The sequence below is a fragment of the Hippocampus zosterae genome, chromosome 12, assembly GCF_025434085.1.
Source record: "Hippocampus zosterae strain Florida chromosome 12, ASM2543408v3, whole genome shotgun sequence".
Taxonomy (NCBI): Eukaryota; Metazoa; Chordata; class Actinopteri; order Syngnathiformes; family Syngnathidae; genus Hippocampus; species Hippocampus zosterae.
Window position 1 is genome coordinate 8,204,940 of NC_067462.1, and position 23,548 is coordinate 8,228,487.

At 42.2% G+C, this 23,548-nt stretch overlaps 4 protein-coding genes and 1 non-coding gene across 5 annotated transcripts; 2 read left to right on the plus strand and 3 right to left on the minus strand.

Annotated features, from left to right (window-relative positions):
• Positions 1 to 107: 107 nt before the first annotated feature.
• LOC127612163 (NXPE family member 3-like) lies at positions 108 to 5,593 on the minus strand. The gene is made up of 5 exons (XM_052083108.1): positions 5,399 to 5,593; positions 3,930 to 4,711; positions 2,934 to 3,004; positions 2,642 to 2,848; positions 108 to 1,529 (listed from the first exon to the last, which is right to left on the minus strand). The coding sequence occupies exons 1-5, from the start codon at positions 5,483 to 5,485 to the stop codon at positions 967 to 969; spliced, it is 1,710 nt and encodes a 569-aa protein (XP_051939068.1). The 5' UTR covers positions 5,486 to 5,593; the 3' UTR covers positions 108 to 966.
• A 2,314-nt stretch (positions 5,594 to 7,907) lies between these two features.
• Positions 7,908 to 12,627, plus strand: mpc2b (mitochondrial pyruvate carrier 2b). Its single transcript, XM_052083194.1, has 5 exons — positions 7,908 to 8,311; positions 9,863 to 9,903; positions 10,540 to 10,624; positions 10,841 to 10,952; positions 11,774 to 12,627. Exons 1-5 carry the CDS (start codon positions 8,218 to 8,220, stop codon positions 11,814 to 11,816), a joined length of 375 nt encoding a protein of 124 aa, XP_051939154.1. The 5' UTR covers positions 7,908 to 8,217; the 3' UTR covers positions 11,817 to 12,627.
• A 757-nt stretch (positions 12,628 to 13,384) lies between these two features.
• rpl24 (ribosomal protein L24) lies at positions 13,385 to 16,199 on the minus strand. The gene is made up of 6 exons (XM_052083193.1): positions 16,050 to 16,199; positions 15,849 to 15,924; positions 15,450 to 15,560; positions 14,057 to 14,193; positions 13,784 to 13,847; positions 13,385 to 13,517 (listed from the first exon to the last, which is right to left on the minus strand). The coding sequence occupies exons 1-6, from the start codon at positions 16,052 to 16,054 to the stop codon at positions 13,437 to 13,439; spliced, it is 474 nt and encodes a 157-aa protein (XP_051939153.1). The 5' UTR covers positions 16,055 to 16,199; the 3' UTR covers positions 13,385 to 13,436.
• LOC127612385 (small nucleolar RNA SNORA23) lies at positions 14,469 to 14,650 on the minus strand. Its single transcript, XR_007965809.1, has one exon. It is a non-coding gene; the product is annotated as a small nucleolar RNA SNORA23 (small nucleolar RNA).
• Positions 16,200 to 16,359: 160 nt separating the features above from the next.
• Positions 16,360 to 23,098, plus strand: cep97 (centrosomal protein 97). The gene is made up of 11 exons (XM_052083195.1): positions 16,360 to 16,667; positions 17,147 to 17,289; positions 17,374 to 17,532; positions 17,642 to 17,743; positions 18,260 to 18,373; positions 18,454 to 18,620; positions 18,777 to 18,941; positions 19,043 to 19,230; positions 20,040 to 20,565; positions 20,779 to 20,854; positions 21,756 to 23,098. The coding sequence occupies exons 1-11, from the start codon at positions 16,634 to 16,636 to the stop codon at positions 22,173 to 22,175; spliced, it is 2,094 nt and encodes a 697-aa protein (XP_051939155.1). The 5' UTR covers positions 16,360 to 16,633; the 3' UTR covers positions 22,176 to 23,098.
• Positions 23,099 to 23,548: the final 450 nt, after the last annotated feature.

The following is a 23,548-nucleotide window of genomic DNA, read 5'->3' on the forward strand; positions in this document are numbered from 1 at the left end:
ACAGGAAGTAATGTCAAACCACACAAAGCGCCGCAAAATCGGGAAAATGTCGCCAATAAAAAAAATGTTACGATGATCAACTCCTGAAATGGAAAAGCTAACAGAGATTCAAATGTAAACAGGTTTATTGAGCTTTTTCTTGTGTACATTTTTTTCACAGAACCTCATTTGCTGGCAGTCCTTGAATGCACCTCGGACGGAAGGCAAAATCGGATGTTGTCAATGTTCTTTTGCTTTTTGACTGACACTCCGGCAATTTCTTAAGGCTCGTGCAATTAGTATGCCTTTCATTTTGTCTGCAGGCCCTCACGTTTGTTGTTATGAGTAAATGCCACACGGTGAGGTAATTACTTTCATCGTTTGTGTTCATTATGTGTGACTTAATTTTGCAAACTACCAAACAAAATTGTCTCATAAAGTATAAATATTGGAGTAAGTATGATCTCGAATCATTGTGCTTCCAAATTGACTTACTCGGTGTGAAATTTCCTTCATCTTATTAGAGCTGGTATGCCCACAGGAAGCATGATTACTGATATAAATAAGAAACAAGCCTTTTGCCCCTTCAGAAAGCGAATGAAAGTACCACCAACAAAAAGTGTCATCTGCGACATCAAAATAGCCTCCTCTATTCAAATATTTTTTTATAGTATTTATGGCACTTTTTTTTTTAAAGGTCTCCAATTCAATCAATACAAACACATTTATGGACACAATATATTGAGAGAGCGCAAGAGCATTGACAGCAAAAATATTACACTTCCCAAAAAACCAAATGTGCAATATAGCAGGACCGTGAACCGCAATATATATGTGGGCTTACTGAACTGTGATTTATATCCTGTACCTAACTATACTCTCACAATTTGCTACTTTTTTGGAGAAAAAAAAAATAGTTTTTTTTCTGAAGGACTCCTTCAAATGCAGCACTCATTATTACTCTCTCCCTGGTTTGATTTACAAAAGTCATGCAGTCTTCCTGGTCCTCTCACGACAAGCATAAGACAACAACATGTTTACCATGTTTTTAACAATGACCTTCGGAGGGTGTACGTCGTGAGGTTTGTGGTGCGCCACACACATTTGCCAGGCGTCCAAGAGCATAACATTGAGACCTTTGAACATGGCGCGCAGCATGATGTCCAGCTGCAGTGTAAACCAGTCGCTGTGGTTCAGACTGACGTCTCGATCCAGGGCCCGTGGGTTGCCCGTGCGAACTACCACCACCGTCCCCGGCGCCCGTTCCAAGAGTCGGACCACTGCCGTGCGGATATGTCGGAGGCGGCGTATGTATACCTCGCCGGGGAAGGGGCTGAAGTGGGCCCAGATGCTGATGGCCACCACCGTGTTGGGACCGCCAGTCAGGCCGTCAAGCTCATTTGCGATGTAGCGCAATTCGTTGGCCATGATGGTGGTGTACATGATGGGTGGGCCGTGGCAGCGGTAATTAAGCACAATGTTGTGGTTGTCGTCCACCGCCATCAAGGGCCCCGCTTTTTTGGGAGTATGCAGGTTGAATTCCTTCATTTCTGCAAGGCAGAACACAATTAACACGACATAAAAGGAAACAAGTGGTCAAGAGTACCCGAGTGTCCAGTTTCAAGCACAAAACATTTGGACATGGTCACAAGTGAAAAGTGAAAACAAAACTGTGTTATAAATAATTGTATTATGAAGTGAGTATACACATGACGGGCGGCCCAGTAGCCTAGTGGTTAGCACGTCGACTTCACAGCTCCGGCCTTCCTGTGTGGAGTATGCATGTTCTCCCCGGGCCTGTGTGGGTTTTCTCCGGGTACTCCGGTTTCCTTTCACATTCCAAAAATATGCATGGCAGGCTGATTGAACACTCTAAATTGTCCCTAGGTGTGAGTGTGAGTGCAAATGGTTGTTCGTCTCTGTGTGCCCTGCGATTGGCTGGCAACTGATTCAGGGTGTCCCCCGCCTACTGCCCGTAGACAGCTGGGATAGGCTCCAGCACCCCCCGCGACCCTAGTGAGGATTAAGCGGTTCAGAAAATGGATGGATGGATGGATTTCAAAAACATGCGTGGCAGGCTGATTGCTCACTCTAAATTGTCCGTGGGTGTGGGTGTGCATGGTTGTTCGTCTCTGTGTGCCCTGTGATTGGCTGGCAACCAGTTCGGGGTGCCCCCTGCCTACTGCCCAAAGACAGCTGGGATAGGCTCCAGCAACCCCCGCGACCCTAGTGAGGATAAAGCGGTTCAAAAGATGAATGAATGAATGTATATTCACATGACTACAAAACATGATCTACAGTGAAACCCACCCGCATACTTGCAGTTTGGCACTCACAGATTAGCCTATTTGTGTTGTTTTTTTTTTAAATATCGCTAACATTTTGGGGAGGATGGGTTGGTTTGGGTTGTAATTTGAAGGAGTCCACCCCGATTTTTGTGGAAAACGCATATTTGAGTGTGAGCCTTTTATTTTATTGTTTTTGGTAAAATTTCTTTGGTCAGAAAAAAAAAATATGGTGTGAATGCCCCCCCCCCCCCCCCCACGGCCCCCCACCCCCTCAGGCGGAAGCCCCACTCTTTGCACAAAACCAACATACAATGGTGCAAGACATCCACCACCGGAGCCAAGCCGCCCAAATGTTATGGGACGGAAGCGCTCACCTGGAAGCACAGTGACCAGGTACTCGTACCACTGGCGCACGGTGGAGTCGCCGTACATGTAGACCACCTTATCGGCCAAACACTGAGAGATGGCAGCCGGCGTGTCAAACTTGCGCATGGCGACATCGCCCAGTGGCCTCCACGAGTCCTGGTAGTAGTACCCAGACGTCGCCAGCTTCACAGGATCCGTTTTTTTGCCGCCGTTTTCTACATTGATGACACAACCGCAATGATGGGAATAAATTACCATCTCTCAAAAAGTGAGAGTCATTAGTCAGTAGATCCAAAGTACCTTTCCTGGATTGCAGCACGGTGATGGTGTTCGTTGTGTTTGCGTGGATGGGAACTTTGATGTTCACGCCACTGACATCAAAAAGTCATGACAAATATTGCAGCAAGAATAGCAACAAATAAATACTTCGGTGATACTTGACAGGGAACGTTCTGCTCAGATAGTTTGATGGCCGAGGTCTTGGAACGGGACCAACCACCTTCCCCAAACCAAACCGCCATGTCGTCAGTGGCAAACCAGCTTGTCAGCCTCAAAAAAATGAACACTAATAGCCGAACTTATAAAATGACAATAATAAAAAGGAAAATGTACTGGTCGCACCTACACAAGTCGCATTTCAGGTGTTTTAAGTATCTTTTCAAGAACAAATCAGACCGGGATGAAACTAGTTTCTGTGGATGAACTCTTCAGTACAGTAATCCTTCGTTTATCGCGGTTAATGGGGACCAAAATCACCAGCGATAAACAAAAATCCGCGAAGTAGCGACCCCCCCCATATAGGTACATGTACATAATATTTATAAGGCCAAATTTAATGGCATACATGCATGTAAATTTTGAAGTAATTACGTAACATGACTTAATGCTGTAAACTAATAGATTTAAACATTGGATTGGATTGGATACAACTTTATTGTCAAATGTGCTGTAACATACCCTGTCAACATAAAACAAGAAATAAGAGGATGTACAAATTAGGTTAGTTTATGAATAACCAAATATAGTAAACATGTACATGTAGTACTGTATATGTTGCTCTATGTGACTCGCTGTTGTTTTGACGACTTTCGCTGCTTCTCGCGGACTTTTCGCGGACTTAAAAAAAAAATTATGAATATGATGGATAAAATCCACGATGCACTGAAGCCGCGATAAACGAACCGCGAAATAGCGAGGGATCGCTGTACCCCAAATGTGATTTGGGGGTCATCTGCCTCACTATTTGAAATACCTTTGGAACAGCTGAAAATGTTAAACCACTGAGAGTGCACAAACCTCTGAAACAGCAACGATTCACTGTTGGTGGTGATGTTTTTGAGGTAGCCTGCCCTGGCGTGGTCGAGTCTGGTGTCGCAGTCGAGTTTTTTGGGCTTGTAGCAGTACCACGGCTCGCCGGAGCGAAGGTCCGTGTAGTTGCACAGTGGCCCCTGGTCTTGTGGCAGACACGTATCGCAGGCTGTTGTCTCAGAAATAAGGCCTCTGCGAAAAAGGCTGACGAAGAACACCCGATGGGGCAATTTCTCCCTCAACCGCCGCAGCACGGCGACAGCCTCGCTCGAGTGCACCATCATGACCTCAACCTGCGCCGACCCCTCCCACAGCAGCGGAAATCTAGCCGAATAAAGTCCATTCTTGTGGTCCAGCACCTGCCCGGCCACACCTGCCTTGTATTTCGGGGAATGCAACCGAGCCAGCAGAAAATCGCCGCCGTAGCGCTTGGGTCGGCCCTGGAAGTCGTGCAGGTGGACGAGCACTTCCAGCTGGTCACCCACGTACCAACGTTGGTCTTTTTTGGAGAGGACGATTGTAAAAAGGCTGTGTGCCGGGTCACTCGTCTGGGACAGGTTGAGTGGTTCTGAGCCAGAAGGGACTTGGGGCCAGGTGATGGAGTTTAAGAGCTTGCGCTCCTCCAGCTCTTCTTTATGTGACAGTGGCTTGCCCAGATGTGAACAGAAGGTGTGATTGTTGCGAAAGGTTTGGAGGGTTCCAGAGAGGTTTGTTGCCTGCAGCCGGTTTTGGACCTTGAAAATTGCTGACACTATGTGGTACTTCCAGGTCTGGGGAGATGACATGATTTGCATGTGTAAATCAATCAATGTGAGAAATGGAGCGGGTGGAGATTGAGTATAGTATTCAAATTCATTGATCACAAGTTGTAAATTGGTCACTAAAATAACATGAATTTGAACCAGTTACAGTGGCAGCTGGTGCAACTCTGTAGCCCTAGATTGAGATGTCCCACAGGGACTGCCTTGGACCACTCCTGTAGTCCATTTTCACACATAACTTGCCATCTGATTTGCATAAAAGTGGTCCAGGTATGATGATGATTGTAGGCTGTATTACACAGCAAATACGATCATAGAGCAAGACAATGTTGTGACTTCAGCATTTGATTTGGTCTTTGATTGGATACAACAAAATAAGCTTGCAGTGAACATCTCAAAAGCCAAATATATTATTCGGAGAGTCTCAAGTCACAAACATGACTAGATGTAGTTTTTAAATATGGTGATTACTTAATTGCGCCCACATTAAGCATATTTCAATATTTACCATCACATTGAAAAGGTTAAACAGTTACATTAAAGCTAAAGAAATTGCATTTTTTTCTGTTCACTACATGGTTTCTTTCAAGAAAAGTGCATATCTTGCAAATTATGCCAATTTAAGGTATGTACATTTATGTGTACAACTTCTGCATGGAAAAAAAAAGAAAATAGATTGAAACAAACTTCTCTCACCTCCTCAGTGGTGATGTTGGGCAGGAGGAAGATGAGACCGAAAAGGGTAAGAATGATGAGGATATATTTCCAAACATTGAGGGACATTTTGAAGTTCGCTCGTGCTGATTACTGCGCGTTGCCGCAGTAATGAAGACGTCAGCGCACCGCCCTTACCTGTCTCCCCAGTTCCATTGTCACACTGGGCTACAACCAGGAAGTAACCTAGCCCATACTTCCTTGATGTATCACAAATAACGGAGGTAGTACGCAGCTACAAAGTAATGCGAGATCTCACAAAGTCTTCCAAAGTACTTTGCGAGATCTCGCAAAGAATGCAAGATCTCGCAAAGTTTTCCAAAGTATTGCGCATCTTTATTTATTTATTTATTTTAATGCTCGTTGACGTGCTTCCGGGTCATCGTACGTACTTCCGAGTAATACAATACAATACAATACAATACAATACATGCTGATTTATATAGCGCTTTCACAACAGCGGCAGCTGTAACAAAGCGCTTTACAAAACAGTTAACATAAGGTAAAATAATAAACACAACACATAACATAAAACACAGACAGTCGTGCAGTCCTAACCACTTTTCCGTCACACGCTTTGTTGCCGAAAACAACAATTATGGAGCGTGTTCAACCGTTCGTCAGTTTAATAGAATTTTACTTTGAAATACAAATACATTAAATCTGTTCTTGATGTTAAGTAAGGTTTCCAAATAAGCGAAAGACATTTGAAGGGGAGTGATGAACCAAAGACGACTATTTCGTCGGAAAACGTTCAATGACTTGGGAGTCCTGGTTGACTTCATTGGCAACCAATTGCTGCATTTCGGACAACTACACGGTTACAGGTGGATGTACAGTAAGTGCAGAGAATATGGACTTCTTGTCAGGAAAGAGGACGTTCGTCTGGTCCTGAAAGAGTTGGATCCGAGAGGAGTGTCGTTAAGGCAAGCAAGACGTCTGAGAGGACGCAACTACTTCTCCAAAGGGCCAAATTTTATATGGCACATGGACTCCTATGACAAACTGAAACCATTTGGAATTTGTATCAATGGGGCTATTGATGTTTTTTCAAGGAAAATAATGTGGCCCAATGCCTACATAACAAGTAGTGAGCCGAAGTTGATTGGAGGTTACTACGTCGAAGTAACCTCCAAAAAGAAAGTAATCTTTTCATCTACTTGGTTCACAAAAAGATTTGGTTCATGTCTTCATTCAATCCATTAATCAGATTTGTGAGCTAATTAGTTTGGAAATGGACATCATTCAAGTTATACCAGACATGTCTTTTTACAACTATTTTGTAGATTATTCACAACATACATTTATTCATTTGAACTTCGAATTATGAATTTCGATGTGTTCAATGATCAGAAAGTGGATGGAAAAAGTTGATGTAAGGGTAAAATTTTAAACATGAATTTTAGAATACTCAGAACTTTTAGATGGTAAAATCATCTGTCTGTAAATGTTTAATTAAAGGTCACGTAGTAACAGGCTTCTCTTTAATTGTTTTCACAATGCATTCTCCTCATTAAAAAAAAACTTTGGTCAGACTATTGAGCGAATAGTCATACAGTATTCTTAAAAGACAAAAATATCCATAACATTATCTTCACTCTATGCAGCAATTTATTCTTAACTGCAATTGGGTGGCAACCAGTTGCTGCCGCAGGACAGGTATGATCGGCTCCCACAAGCCCCAGACCCTCATAAGGATAAACGGTATGAATAATGGGATGAATGGATGGACTTCTTCAATTTGAACATTCCAAGTAAGGCCCTCTACTCATTCGCATTCCCGACCTCGTTTTGATTTACAAAAATCTTCCTGGTCCCGTTGAGGCAAACTTCGGACAACATCATGTCTACCATGTTTTTGACAATAGCCCTCGGAGGGTGAAGGTTGTGAGGTTCATGGTGCGCCACGCACATCTGCCAGGCGTCCACCAGCAAAGCGTCAATATCCTTGAACATGGCACGCAGTACGACATTCAGTTGCAGCGAAAACCAGTCACTGAAGGTCAGACTGAGGTCCCGATCCAGAGCCTTGGGGTTGGTCGTGCGGAGTACCACCACCGTCCCCAGCGCCCGGTCCAGGAGTCACACGACCGCCTTGCGGATATGCAGAAGGCGACGTGTGTACACCTCCATGGGGAAGGGGCTGAAGTGGACACAGACGCTGAGCGCCACCACCGTGTTGGGACTGCCCGGCAGGCCGTCCAGCTTGTTGGCGATGTAGCGCAACTCACTGAGCATCAAGGGACAGAAATTGAGGCAATATATGTTATGTGATGTGTTTATTATTTTACTTTATGTTAACTGTTTGTTAAGCGCTTTGTTACAGCTGCAGCTATTGTGAAAGCGCTAAATAAATCACAATGTATTGTATTGTATGCTGCCACCCGGTAATGATCTGTCGTGATGTAAAACCGAAACGTTGCACTCTGAACCAGTCACATGGGGGCGCTGAATAGACAGACCAATCAGGACAGTGTCACTTCCTAGCCCCGCCCTCTCTGCCAAGGTTGCAGTACAAGCCTAAAGTCACCTCTTCGTGTGGGTCAGGGAGAAGCTAATGACAGCTAGCCTACCATCGCTTGCTCGCACACATTAGCGGACAAGTCTCATAGCATCCCTTCCCTTCTTGATCTTAAAAGCGATCTAATCTTTCAGTATTTGTAACGTCGCAAAAAAAAAAATAAAATAGTGTTAGTACGAGCTGTTTCATTGTAGCTAGCGCCTTGTTTAGCCTAGCTTCTAGCTCTGAGTGGTTGTCATCTGCCCCCTTCTCTCCAGATACCAAGCCGCTATTATTCATCATGGCTGCGTTGAGAGTGTCCTATCACAGGATTCTGGACCGGATTGAGCATATGCTGCCTGCCAAACTGAGACCCTTGTACAACCACCCGGCAGGTAAAGGGAAGTTTATTTGCCGCCATTCCGATAAAAAAAAACAACTCTTAAAAGTCGTGATAATTTAAAATCCGTAATTATACTAGCACCGAGATTTGAGATAACTTGTCTGTGTCTTTGATGTTGATAATCTCCATGTAAAAGCAGCAAGTAGATGGAAAGATGAGTTTTAGCAGTGAGGCTTTTTTATATCCACAGAAGTGAGCATTCAATGCAGAAAACTGTACATTCTCTCTGGATACGAATGAGATACGAGTGGTGTGGTAAGGTCACAACCACACAGAAAAATGATTGATGCCAAGTTTGAAGTGTCCTGTTTCCATTCCATTGTTTATTTTGGGGTGATACTCATTTAGAAAGATGAGAGGAGCTATTGTGTTCACTCTCAGCAGCACTTTACCCATACATCAGCATAAGCAACATAAGGGGGAGAGTCCAAAAACTTTAACTCACATTCATACTTGGCGGGTGGCGTGGGGGGTTAATAGTCTAGTCTTTGTTGTTTTTCCCCGGTCCAAGGGTATTGGAATTGTGCAAGGACAAGGTATGAAGGGGCGGCCGCAAAGAAACACCTCCCTCCCAAATGATTTGCAGAAACAGAGTCCTCTTTTTGTGTTAAGGCTTCACCACCTGTCGTTGATATGATAGAAAAGGCAGGGCTTCCAGCCTTTTATGGGCCTCCTCACCTTTCTTAGTCTCAGTAGCACAGTGACTTATGTTTTTTAAAGTGGAGTACATGCATACCAGCCTTTAGCATCTTCGCCAAATTTTAAAATGTGAGGGACTATGACCCAGGCTTCAGACTGCCACATAATTCAAATAATGTATTATGTAATAGAAGATAGGTTAGCTGCTCCTCTATCAACAAACTTTAACGATTCTAACGTTTACAGTTGTCGGCCCGAACCATTTGCAAACAGCCCGGAGGCGGAAAAAAAAACCTCTCGATTCTCCACACCACAGTGTAATTGCTCAGGTTATCTTTTCGAGACGTCCAACAATCTGGTTTTTGCTGACTTTAATTGGAAGAGAGGAAATAATCTCAAAATACACCTGATTGTCATTTTGTTTGTATGCAGCTTTTCAGGTATTTAACACCTCATGGACCTCCCCGCTTGTTCTCAGTCGTCTCTGATTTTTCACAATAATAACAATATTTTAATACTGCATTGTTTTAGAAAAAAATCAAAACACTATAGTTCCCAAACACAATTCAAAATGTAGACGTTTGTTAAAATATTTGATTGTTTGTACTGCGCTGCGGGCACAATTTAAACCATGGAGTCTTTTGACTGTATTACGTTCCCAACAACCAAACCAGCAGGTTTTTGGGATCCCTTATAGTTGTCTTCTCTGTGCTGCAGGGCAAAAGCTTTGCTGTTAACTTTTGCATCAACTGCAATGTTTGTCTTCTGGCCAACTGGATTTCGGTTTCACCTGACTGCAGATATTAAGTTTCTTTTGTCTCAAGAGAAATTCTTCTAATACTACTGCCTCACAAAATAATGTCCAGAGGAGGCTAACGTGTTTTTTCCCTTCTTCTGTTTCAAGGTCCAAAAACTGTGTTCTTTTGGGCTCCGATGTTCAAATGGGTAAGTGGTTATCCCCCCCTCTGCTCATTAATTGTGTATCATGTTTTGCATTCCAGTCAGTGTGAAAATCAGCAGTACATTGTTCCCTCGCTACATTGCAGTCGATCTTTACTTTTTTACAGTATACTTACTATAACCCCTCCCATGTAGGAAAGGAGTGCCACAGTCGCCTCTGCACTTTTTAACTTTTATTGAATGGTGGGAGAACAGTTAAACACAAAAGCAGACTCGCAGAGGAGCTGCTGTCTGCCACAGCTCACGCGCCGACTCTCACGGACAGACTCACCAATGTCATATGCTTTAAAACATACAATTTAAAAACAATGTGGACAAAAAACCGTGACAAACAATTTTGTATTTTGATATTTTTTCCCCTCGATATCGCCCAATCTGAGTTTCAATGTATATAAAATGGAATAGATTAATGGACTAAAGGATAGGGGACCGTTAGATTGCATCAGGAATGATGAAATAACAGATTTGAGACTTGACCCTTGTGGGACTGCGCTTGTCATTTTGGCAACAAGAGACATAATGAACCAAATCAAGCCTAAATGATTTGAGATTAACATTACAACTTTTTGAATGAGATAAAATAATACATTTAATATAAATGTGGTGGCTTAACCTTTTCAGGGCCTGGTTGCAGCTGGTTTAGCTGACATGACACGGCCAGCAGAAAAATTGAGTACCTCCCAGTCTCTCGTACTAACAGCAACAGGTAAGATGAAACTTCAGCTTCGAATAGTTAAGGATCACATATAGGTATGCATTTTTGTGGCTTTTTTCTGTTTTAATGGATTGACTCAAAGGTACATTGTGATTCTACCATTTTTTTGTACTGTATTTTTTCGTCAAACAAACGTTATCTGATAATGTTATGGACAAAACAGACTGTCTAACTCATGTGTACATAACCTTGGCCCTCGTCGACCAGGCCTGATCTGGTCCAGATATTCGCTGGTCATCATCCCAAAGAACTGGAACCTCTTCGCTGTCAACTTTTTCTTGGGCTGCGCCGGAAGCTCCCAGCTCTACAGGATTTGGAGGTGACCACTGACTGTACATTTTACCTTTGTCTGGAGTAGATACAGTACCAGTCAAAAGTTTGGAAATGACTTCAAGTTGAAACAGTTGCAAAAGAATGAATAAGTCAAGACATGCACCTGTCAGCAAACCGCTTCTCCAAGCAATCATAAGTGTTTGTAACACTAGGGAGTGTTTATTACGTACATGTTTTTGCGGGACGCAAATTTAACTCCTCGTGCACTTAAAATTAACAGCCAATGTTTCTTGCCGCAGAGAAAGAAATTGCTGTTGTAGTGGTGACTTGCGTTTAAATCTTTCATGGCTCATAGCGTTGCAAAGCAAACTATACAGTCATTTGAATTCGCTGAACATATAATCTTCAAACTTCATTACAACTGATGGCTGCTCAGCTATCACATTAAAAATGTATTTTAAAAAATTAAGCAGCTAATTGCCCATTCCTGGTCCAAAATTACCCCCCCTCCCTCCACACACACACACACACACACACACACACATATGCTTTAATCACGTTTCACTTTTTCATCATGTTGTAAATGTGTTTCAATACCCCCACAATTTTCAAGCGTAACATATATAATATTAATAATAATAATACATCTTATTTATAAGAGCCTTTCAAGACATATACAAGATTCACAATAATTATGGGATGAAAAATAAATATATTTCTCTAAGTACAACTAAATTCAGTTTTTTAATTGGTTTTAAATACTACTCCCACACACATTGCAACTTTTTCAAAGAAACTTGTCATTAAACCGCACTATATTAATGTACTGTATATTCTTCATTGTGCGGCTGTTGTGTCCCTGAACAGATACAATCAGGATCAGAAGGCTAAGGGGCCAACAGAGTCCTGACCGTCAACAGTGAAGTAAGAGGTCAACTTCAAGCCGGGCCACCGACTGACCTGCACCACATGTCCCTCTCGTTATTTGTACATCATCACATCACCATTTCCACCTAACATCCATGCCAGCAACATGATTTGACCATATTTAGCTATTTTCCTGCTGGAAATGTGCACTTTCCCCAAAAGTTCCAAGTTTCTTCAGGGTCTGTATATTACCCATAAAAAAACATTGTCACCAACGCACACGTTACTTGTTTAACAAGTAGTTTGATTGTACATTGTGTTTGTATATCATTTTAATGTGTAGCAATCATTACCTCATGCAAATCATTTCCCAAAACATGTTTGGTTTTGAAGAATGTGTCCAAAGCCGTTGAAGGGCATCATCATGTTGCTTTTAATTGCTTATTTTTAATACAATGATTAAATTGCTTCATTTTAATAGCTTTAAATTTGTGAGAAAATAATCAGGTAATTGCTTTAATTTTTTCTATTCATAGTGGTAACTGTTTAACACAATTTGTATTAAACCTGTGCAGCTTGTTAGGCTACACAAAGGTTGCTAGCTAACACTGATACTGAACTTATCTAAAATCTCTTTGCGATTAGGAATTTTAAAAAAATATATTTGTGTATAAATCAACTTATAAATTATACCTTCACCCCCACCGTAATTATAATCCCCTCACTGTAGTGGCAATAAGTGATCGGACTTTGTCACCTGTTCTGCTGAACGATAGAGCAAATGGCACTTTGAGGCACAGTGGAAATGTAATGCCTGTTACGTATGGTGTGGCTAATAAATGCTGTTCAACAAATACAGCTGATTTGTTGAGTCATATGCAAACCTATCCCTATTTGTAATGCCTATCAAAATGTCTGCAATTAGGTCAAAGAATGATCATAGGGTGTATGTTCACAGCATCGTTATTTATTTTGTTTATTCATCAGAAATGTATATTTTTCTATCTCTGACAGCTGTCTATATTCTGCAGGCGGAAAAATCTAATGTTCTTCCATTGGATGGCAAAAGGTAAAATGAACCTGTGTAACCAAATACTTCTGTTCTTTATTCAACAGAGTAAGTCATGGCTCCCTACAAAAACATTTGTGACTCCCGGTAAATTCGACAAAGTCATGATTTAAGAATTCATACATATTTTTGTTTGGTGGTTTGGTTATTAATGAGAAAAAAAAACTTTTCTACAACCTTGGCTCAACAAAGGCTTCAAACCACTAATCAAATTTATACAACATTTTGTTGATAAGCAAGTAAACTTTGATAGTTTTTTTTCTTCATATTGATTCGGATTTGGCCTAACTTTTTCTCTTGCACATCAGGTTTTTATAACTTATGATCGTTCCATCCCTAGTGTGTTTGTATGCCGCCGACTCCCATAGCGGCAAGCAACACGATAAACAGGAGAGGAAAGAAGCAGCGTGAATGAATGTTGATGATGCATGTAAACAAATATGCATGAAAAAATGACCATTTATCGAGTCCAAAATTGAACGCTAAGTCAATGTAGTGATTCTCGTGACAGGCCATGTTTCAAAGAAGAAAAAATGCCCAGATGATGGTTACCCACAAAATTTTTATTCACAACCAAAAATGAGGAACTGAGGCTTAGCGTTTTCCACCAACACGGGGCGCGTTCACCTTCATGGGCTTGGCGATCTTAGGCTTCTGTGCAGCCTTGCTGGTAGCCTAGAGGACAAGGGCACAGAAACACTTGTTAACCTTGAGAATTCATGGAGACATTAGTGACAGAATAAATGAACACATAAATCATGCAGAGGCAATTGAACTACAATGACCACCACCATTTTACACATCCAGACTTTACATTTACATAAAACAAGCTAGCCTCAAAGAGACTTTCTCAACAGTACACCAACCTTGACATGCATCTAATTAATTACTCATAATTATGTGCATTGCATATCCGCCTTCATGTCAACCGCGGCTCTCACCTTAGTACTGGGGGCAGCGGGCTTCTTGGCGGCCTGCTTCGCCTTTTTGGCCTCCTTGGCAGCCCTAATTAGTTAGAAAGAAAATGAAGCATATTTTACTCCCATCTTAATTACGGTGAACCTCGCCTATTTGCCAGGGTTCCCACTCTTGAGATTATTTCCAGCACTTTTTCCATCTGCGACAGTTCAAGTCGCAACATACTTAGTGTATGTTGAAACCACCAAAACAAACAAATACTTCTAAACTTACTTCACGCTTCCCTGTACTCTTACCTGATTGCCTGCTCTCTCTGGGCCTTGCGGACCTCGGGCTTCTGGTTCCGTTTGGCCATGATCTCAGCCAGGGAGGCACCAGTGATGGCCCTCTGGAACTTGACGGCACGGCGGGTACGCTTCTTGCTCACCTCTTCCTATTGGGACATGAAATAGTCGCTAGTACACTGAACCCCCATAAACAGTGATTCACGCTGATGCCACCAGAGCAGTGTTGTTCTTGCTTCGGCCCTAGCACAAAAATGACTGACCAAGTTTTTCAGTGAATTACAGAGGACAGATTCTATGGAAAAAGAAAAAAAAAATCACAAATTATCTAATGCAAAACTAGTGACTATTCAAGGGTTCTTTGGACTAACCAATCAGCCAAATTTAAAATAGATCGTTTTATAACAATGTGTCGCTTATTTAGGCATGTTGGAGAGTTTGGAGGCTGGCCATTGGTAATGTGTCATTAACAACAACAAAGGCCAGTACTATGATCTCCGTGTGTTCTATGGCTGCGGGGTGTGGAGTGAGTCCTGATGCACAGCCTGCAAAACACAGCCCAGCAACAGCACATGACACGGAGGGACACCATGCACACCGTCTCCCCACAGCCAAACTATCGATTGCCTACTGGAGGAGTGTGATTTGCACATTTTCTGCAAAACCAAAACAATTTGCTGAAAAATCCATCTAATCTAAATAATGTGCAAAAAATAAAAATAAAAAAATGACGAGAGATGAAGCAATGTGGTGGACAAAATATATTAAACTACCATATTTTGACATACAGCTTCCCCAAAAGCTTTGTATGCTGTACATTTTTAAAAATTGGATTTGAAAACAGAAGTAAGAAGTTATTTATCAATTAAATAAGTAGGCAACTATTGTTTAATTTGTGGAAAAAGGCACAAGGTGCTTATACAGGTCATATCTGTTTAAACAGGACATTAAATAAGTTACCATCACCCTAACAACATTTCAGATGCAAATCATGCCAAGCGGAATCTATTCAATAGGTTATTTTATTTTTAATAAGTGTAATAAGATCTTTGACCAACATATTTTACAGAGAAACCCGACCCAGTGGGGTGTTTGGTCCCCATCGTGAAATAACTTTTGGAAAATCTATACTTTCACATGGGGTCCCATTGGACCCCAATAAGAATATATTGCTGCTGGTTCATTACAATGCCCTTAAACCTGAAAGCAATTGAGATTTTAGAAGCTGATATCAACTCTTGAAACACGGGCAACTGTTGTGTTTTTCATATTTGTGAAGCACATAACAGAAACCACCATTCTGAATCCGCTCGGAAAGATGAAGTTACGTTTTACCGTTCTGTAGTCAATTTTAAAGAGACATAAATAAGGCAAGACGGACTCTTAGTGGCTTGTTACTACTTACAGATTGTCCCTTCTTGTGCTTGCGTCTGTACAGCACTGTCCAGTTGATCTGTCGGGGATTCCTCTTGGCCAAAAATGCAGACTCGCATTTGGCGTTCAAGAACTGGAACACCTACAAAAATTGCATTAGAAGATCAAGCTGGAGGACTGGACGCATATTTGTTACGCGTGTTCGCCTTGCAACAAGCGGCTACGGAGGCTAGATAGCATACATAGCATTTAGCGTGTACCGACTAGGCCTATTTCAGCTAGGCGTCTCTTTAACCTATCACAACGTTAAAGCACATCTAACATGCATACCATGCAAACCGTTCATTTTTGTGAAACTTAAGCCACATCGTGGACACCAGAAGTGCCGAAACAAGACGCGCTTACAACAAGGACACTGCTTAACGTTTACCTTCCCGTCTATCCTGGCGTATCGGCGGCCATGGCCGGGGTATATTTTGTACCCGCTGAAACTGCACAACTCGACCCTGAAAACGAAAAATGTAGGGGATCACTGAAAGAAATGTGTTTATTTATTCGATTAAAAGACATGATAATATGACATCGTCTTTTAAATGACGAGATGGTGTATGATTCTACTCGGTAAACTCACTTCATTACGGCTACGAGAGGGCTCAAAACCGGAAAGAAAGACGGCGGAAACGGAAGCCGAATAAGGAGACTATACGTTTGTTTCTAAACTAAATATATATTTTTTCTTAATCGTTTGAGGATTAAGAACATGGTCAACTAAAATATATTTAACGTAAATGTATTTACTGAAAAAATACTCATGACTACGCAAGAGGATCAGTTTGACATCCGCGCGAGTTTCTTGAAGTTTTAGGTAGGTGTATCAGAACAAAACTTTCAACTAGTATCATTACTAAACGTTTTGACAACCTAACTCAAATAACAAGTTTAGCACTCTTGCAACATTTCGTGGCGTTGCACCGTTTGGCGCCCCTTCGCCGACCACAAACAATGAGCTGGAAGTGATAGTGTGTAGTCTTTCAAGATATATTACACTAACTGCCATAAAGAGAAGCGAAGTGGTTGTGAACTACATTTCCCAGGATGCTCCCTAGCGACACTGAACTTCTTTGCTAGCGACGGACGCGTTTGTACCCGAGTATTGCAGCCATTATTCTAAGCTAACATTAACCGGCTATTTGTTCGTTAGTGTGTGGCGACGGAATGGGGGTGTCAGATTTACAATTTGATACAAATGGTAAGTATGCCACTTGTGTTCTAATACAAACGTTTTTTGTTGCACGGTTAGTTTCTGTGACTGTTGAGTTCCAGCCACCGTCAGCTAACGTGCATTGTTTTCTTTGGGAGTAGTGAGACACTTGGAAGTACCAACCTGCTGTTGTACGTATTGACAAATGGCAATGATTTTTCCCCTCAGGCTCTTTTCAAAGCACATTGTATTTAATCGCACATTGAGCTGCAATAATATTTTTGTCATGCGTATACGTCTCTCAATCTGAATGGCCACATCTTCTGACCACTTTAACTTAAACCAAACATTTTTTTAGAATGAATCCACTTTATTAAGTCCAGCGCTATTAAACATCGTTAACCACCATGTCCTGTCGTTTACTAGACCCTCAGTCAATTATTCGCATACCATGTGTATGATCAATGGCTTCATGACATTCACAATGTTTAACCAATGTTCATGGTTTCATTCCCTCCACCCAAAAGGGCCTGTGGTAGATCTTTCAGCTCGGGGTATCCGGAAGATTGACCCCAGTTTCATTTGCTCTGAGGACACACACACACTCATCCTGGACCAAAATCAAATCATGAAACTGGACTATCTGGAAAGGAACCCAGGCCTTCAGCAGGTGCGTAAGTCATCCCACCCCTGAAGTCAATGTAGGACAATATTCTTCATGCCGCTTGTGTGTCCGTGGTGTTTTTATGTTTAGCTTTCTGTAGCCAGCAATCGCCTTGTCAGGATGATGGGTGTGTCTCAGCTGAATGAGTTGCAAGTCCTCAATCTTCCCAATAACAGTATTGGCTACATTGAGGGACTACGGGACCTACCCAACCTCAAATGGCTCAACCTGTCCGGAAATGCAATTAAGGTAAAGATTTTCTGACTTTATGGTACAAAATATAAATCGATTAAACCATTAATTGTCTCTCAAATGTATATTTAAGTTTGGTTGGTTTTTTTTGTTTTTTTGCGCACAGGTTATTGAGCAGCTGAACAACTGTGTTTCTCTTCAACACTTGGATCTTTCAGATAATAGCATATCTAACATTGGGGATATGAGTAAACTTGTGGCGCTAAAGGTAAGGATATAATTATTCAATGAAACATTGATTTTTTTTTCATAATGTGAAACGGTTGGCTAAATAAAATTGCTATAACATGTTATTATCAAAACATATCAAGATCACGAAATATTTTTCACGAATAAATATTTTTCTTTTCTCACTGATATTAGTTCATGCTTAGTGGCTGGCCTTGTCTCATCCAAGTGAGCAACTGTATATCCTTTTCCTTTTCCTGGCATCTGTTTTCATGACAATTGGGGGTTGGGGTGGCTAGCTAGAGCCTTGCAACTAAAGTGTTCTCTTGTGGGAGTAGAGCCCCACAAGTGTGGCGGAAAGCTCCTGCTGCTAGGTCAATTACAAATGAGAATCTGTTGTCAATTAGGGTTGAACGATTCAGGAAAATAGTTAATTGCAATTTTTTTCTCTCAATATTGCGGTTGCGATTTAATCTTTAATCCTTGGATGCAATTTAACAAATACGGTTTGAATGATCGAATGCTTGGCATATATTTTTTTCCTCCAATTTTGCAGACACTACTCCTGCATGGAAACAGCGTGACAACCCTCCGAACTGTGCCTGCCAATCTCCCTGCCAATGTGTCCATCCTGTCATTAGCATCCAATGAGATAACAGATCTCAATGAAGTACACATTCCTCTTTCATCGCCCCAGACGCATACAAAGATTTGATGTGCACTTTTACAGATGCTAACTTTTGGCCGTAGGTGGCACACCTGGCCCCCCTCTGCAAACTGGAGCAGTTGTCCATTATGAACAACCCTTGTGTGATGCCAACCCCGTCACTGCCTCGCTTCGACTACCGGCCGTATGTGATGAATTGGTGTCTGAGCCTCAAAGTTTTGGATGGTTTTGTGGTGTCCCAAAAAGAAGGGTAAGTACGTTTTTGCTGTGTTGCTATTCAAAGGCATGGAGACCATACACAGCATTTTTTTTCTTTCAGCTATACGAATTGCTGGTGTCAGGCCGGAGCTTCTTATGTCTTAAGACCCCCATTTGTATGTTTTTTTTTTTTTTTAACCAATTCCAGATTGAAAGCAGAGTGGCTGTACAGTCAGGGAAAAGGTCGCTTCTATCGACCAGGCCAGCATGTTGAACTGGTTCAGTACCTTTCCACCGTTTGCCTCCGGACCACTTCGTCGCCCTTGATGATGGCAGAAGATGCCAAACTGGAGAAAATCCTGAATAAGCAGAGGTAGAAATTCGAGCCTTGTACGTTGCTTTGTCGCTTGTTGGAAATTGAGTATTCAGCCACAAAAATCATGAACGATAATCATCCTGATTTCCTTTCCCAAGGCTTCACCAAATGCAGTTGTTAGAAGAGACCCGCGGGGAATGTCCAAGCCCTCCTCGGCCCACTGAACTAGCTGTGGAAAGGGCAGACACTTTGCCGACATCACCGCAAGGGAATACTGTAGAGGCCAAGAGCATAACAACAACACTACTACCACCACCAGTTGCTGTCCTGTGCGATCTGGAAAGAGGCAAGACGAGGCCTTTAACTAATTTTGAGGAGCGGTTTTTGCAGTGTATACTAGGGACCTGAAGGAATGCAAACAATTGGGGCAATTTCAAACATATAAATTTAAAATGTGCATTTTTCTTTTTGCTTAACGGACTTTCTGCAACTTCACTTTAGAAGCTATCATTTTGCCATGCAACATAATAATATAGTAGGTTCATGGCTGTCCGTTTGTGAGTTTAGACGAGCTACAAAACAAGCAGCGGTGTAACAAAAACGGTTCAAATCTGAAAACCTGTATTATTAGTGCAAGCCTTGGCGCAAAAAAAAAAGACTTCACGAAACAAGTTGAGAAATGAGTACGTTTGACTTATTTTCAATGTACTGTACATAAATGACCTTTTGAAGGGTCCATTGCCACCACAGATGCCGCTGAGCTGGGCTCGCGGCAGTTGAAGTGCTTGTGCTCTTGGAGGAAGTTAACGGCTTCTTGATAACTGTTGTGATAGCAAGTGGGTCCCGTACGCATGAGCCGCTAACCTTGTTCTGTCATCGATCACTGCATAGAGTTTTAAAATGGGCGGCAGTCGGCCTTCTGGGTCTGAATCCGACATTTGGGTTTGGTCGCTATCGCATTCTCAAGATTGCTCCCCAATTTTAATGTATTCATTTATTACTTTTTTTATGCAAATATTTAAAACAATATTGAAACCAAATCAGCTAATCTTCCATTGATGAACCATAAGTATGCAAAGTGTCCACTAGTCATCAAATTTCAACTCCCTTTATAATACAATATGTTGTTTTTGCGCTTTGGGTCTTTCCACACAGAGCGATCGGTGCAGTTTAACACATGGATGAGCTGTGACTCGTGCAGCCCTTCACTTCCATGTATAAGCAGCCCACAGCTGGGAGAGGAGAACCTCCATTTGGAAGATGTGCAGACCGACGAGGACAAGCTAAACAGCAGCATGCTATCTTCCGAGTCCACCTTCTTGCCCTTCACACCTCACTTCGAGCCCGGGCCGCCAAACTCGGACAGCGAGGACGAGACGGAGACGTTTGAAGCCGACTCGCTGGCCCCCAGGCGTCCGTTGTCTCCCCAGTGCTCCCCACCATCGGATCAGCGCGATAAGGAAGACTCTGTCACGCCACATTTGGAAGCCCCAGAAGAAGAAACGTTCTCACATTTGGTCAATGAGTCAGAGGAAGTCACAAGAGCAGCCGTTAAGATCCAGGCATGGTGGCGGGGACGGTACACTCGGTGTTGTCACCCCAAGGCCAGAGAGGTGCGCAGTGAGATCCGCCTGCGCCGGATGCAAGATCACATCGTCTCCTTGTCATTAAAATTCGACAGGTACACTTCATAGACATATTCTGTACATGCTTTTCATTGGACAAAACATTAGATCTACCTTACACTTACATGTACGACTGTACAACCGCAAAGATTAATGTTGCCTACTTGACTGTCAATCAAAAGTGACCATTATAAAGGCGGGATTTTTCCCACAGTTTTTGCATTCCATTCCATTAATTGAGAACTGAAATATTATACTTTTATCTGCAGGGTGCAGAAGCAGTGTGAGGAGGAGAGATTACAAAGGATGGTCCAAGAGGAAGCGGTCAGGTTTCTATGGAAACAGGTGAGCTGACTTACTTTTGTGTACTTCTTTGAGTTGGTGACTTGTGTATAACATGGCTTTGAGTTTGTGGCACGACGAACGACGAGTTGGCACGTCCGCCTCATAGTGCAAAGGGCGAGGGTTCAAATCCGGCTCCGGCTTTCCTGTGTGGAGTTTGCGTGTTCTCCCCGTGCCTGCGTGGGTTTTCTACGGGTGCTCCGGTTTCCTCTCACATTCTAAAAACATGCATGGTCGGTTGATTGGACACTCTAAATTGTCCGCAAGGGTGACTATGAGTGTAAATGGTTGTTCGTTTTAGAACTAGTGACTTTGTCAATGCGATTGTTTGGCAACCCGTTCAGTGTGTCCCACGCCTACTGCCCGAAGAAGCCTGGGATCAGTTCAAGCACACCCGCAACTCCCTTGAGGATGAGGAGATCAGAGAGCGGATGAGTGGATGCATTTGAGTTGTGAGTTATGTTTGTGAGTCGGAAGTTGAGAAACGCTCCACCTGTCAATCACAAGCATATGACAGCTTGCCACTCAACAGCCTGCATGAGAAGCAGTCTATCGCGGTGTGATAAAGTATTTAAATGAAAGGTCAAGTTTATTTCACAACAGATTTTGGACTTCAATTCATTGGCCCTTCATTGGTCATAGTTTTTTTTTTCTGAATCATTATACATACAAGTTACAATGCATGTTCAAATTTGTATTTTGCAAGCTTTTGTCGTTCTACTCTTAAAAACAAAAACTGAGAATGTCTCAAAAACTTGATGTGCTCAGGGGGAAAAAAGGGTAAAGACATTTATTTTTAATTGGCGTCGAAAATACTGTATGTTTACAGACACATAAATCAATATCTGATGTTGAATGGTGGTGTCGATACTAATGATTATGTATTTATTTTTGACTCTGCCAGCTCCAGTCCATGCAACAGTGGAAGCAGTCTGTCGAGGAGCAGCTGGCCAGTCTCACTCATGTCTCCCCTCCTTCCGGACTGTCTCCGGCAGCGGCTCTTCCCGTCGCGAGTTGCACTGCAAACCAAGTGGCCACGGACGTCTCCTTCCCGGACTCGGGTTTCCAAATGACAACAAACGAGGAGCATGCCGCGTCTGAGGACAGCTTCCTAAGCAGCGGGACTGCAGAATCTGTGATGACTGTGCGAGCGCCCGTAGGAGGCGTGGACAGCACGGACTGCAGCCTCCTAGAGCAGTACGCCACCTCCTTGCAGCAGAGGGAGGATGAGGAAGAGGAGGAGGAGGCGGGCGAGGATCGAGTAGTCGAATCGCGACCATCCTCATCCCTGCGAACCGAAGATGACCAGACAGATGTCCACTGAAACAAACTACAGCATAAGAATGTTATATTTGCCCACTGAGGCATGCCTGAAGACTGCACTTATATTTATTGTCTGTCACCCATGCGAGTGAGCGTTGATTAGCTCAACGCATTAGACCGCTATCATACTCTGCTCAAAAAAGTCTAGGGATATTTAGCTTGCGGGCAAAAATTCAGGAGCAACCTAATATGCACTGGAACTGTTACACCTTCCCTTTCCAAAACATATGAATCCACATGGCCAACTGTTCAATGATTCAGCGTTTTTTGCACATCTTGCTGTTTTCTAATAAGTGACTCAACGATGTTTGAAGTGTTTGATCCACGAATTGACCAATATGTTTTGTGGTTCAATTAGAATTAGTATTGAAACAGTCGTCTTCATTACGCCGTTCACATTTTGACACGATGAGACCTAGATGACACCTAACAATGAATCAGCAGTATCTTGCCATTGCAAAGCTTCCAAAAAGCCACTGACTTCAGAGTGTCTCAGTGTTTCATCATCAGGTTGTAGCAGAGACAAACACCATTAGACTGGAAGAGCCACAGACGGGCACAGGAGTGGATGTCCTTGGCAATGTATAATAGTTGTCAATTCATGAATCGTATATTTGTTATGAATGTTGGTGTTCTACTCCTTGTGTGACAGCAGCAAGTTGTGTACGGGATGAAATATTGAACCGATGGACATGTGCATTCAGAAATTTTGAAATGATAGTTAATTGGTAAAAATATAGTGCAATTTAGAAAGTAGATTCAACCTGAAATTTAACCAAAAGCCAAACTTGAGTAGTGTCGTGCATCTACTGTTGCATTGTTTCTTCTACCTCTTTTGGTGATGCAATACAACCTGTTTTTGTTTTTTTTTTTGCTGATATGCATACAATGTGATTACATTGCAATAGAAAGCAGATTACTGTACATGTGTTCACTGGATGTGTTTCATTTTCAGAAAATAAACCAACACAATACATCCACATCCAAACTACAGATGCAGTGGAACTGCCAAAGTTGAACATTGGTTGATGTTGTGGCCCAATATTTTTCGGTCCAAAGTGACCCAGGGCGCATTCACATTATTATGATTTGTCGTGCCAATTACTATGTCTGTAATCAATAACTAAAATCCACGTATCATTTCAAAATCTAAACCGATATGAAATAAACAACCTTATGGAATGTGATCGTCAAAAAGACATTTAGTGATGTTGTGTAAAATGTGACACGAGATGACAAACAGGCAAAGAATTCCTGAAATAAATTAAGCTTAGAGTCTGAAATCAAGCTTATAACCAAATAATAGTTGTATTTTTGTGCAACCAAAAACACATGAAACATGTTTTTCCATTTTGGTGAGGTTTGTCGTAACCT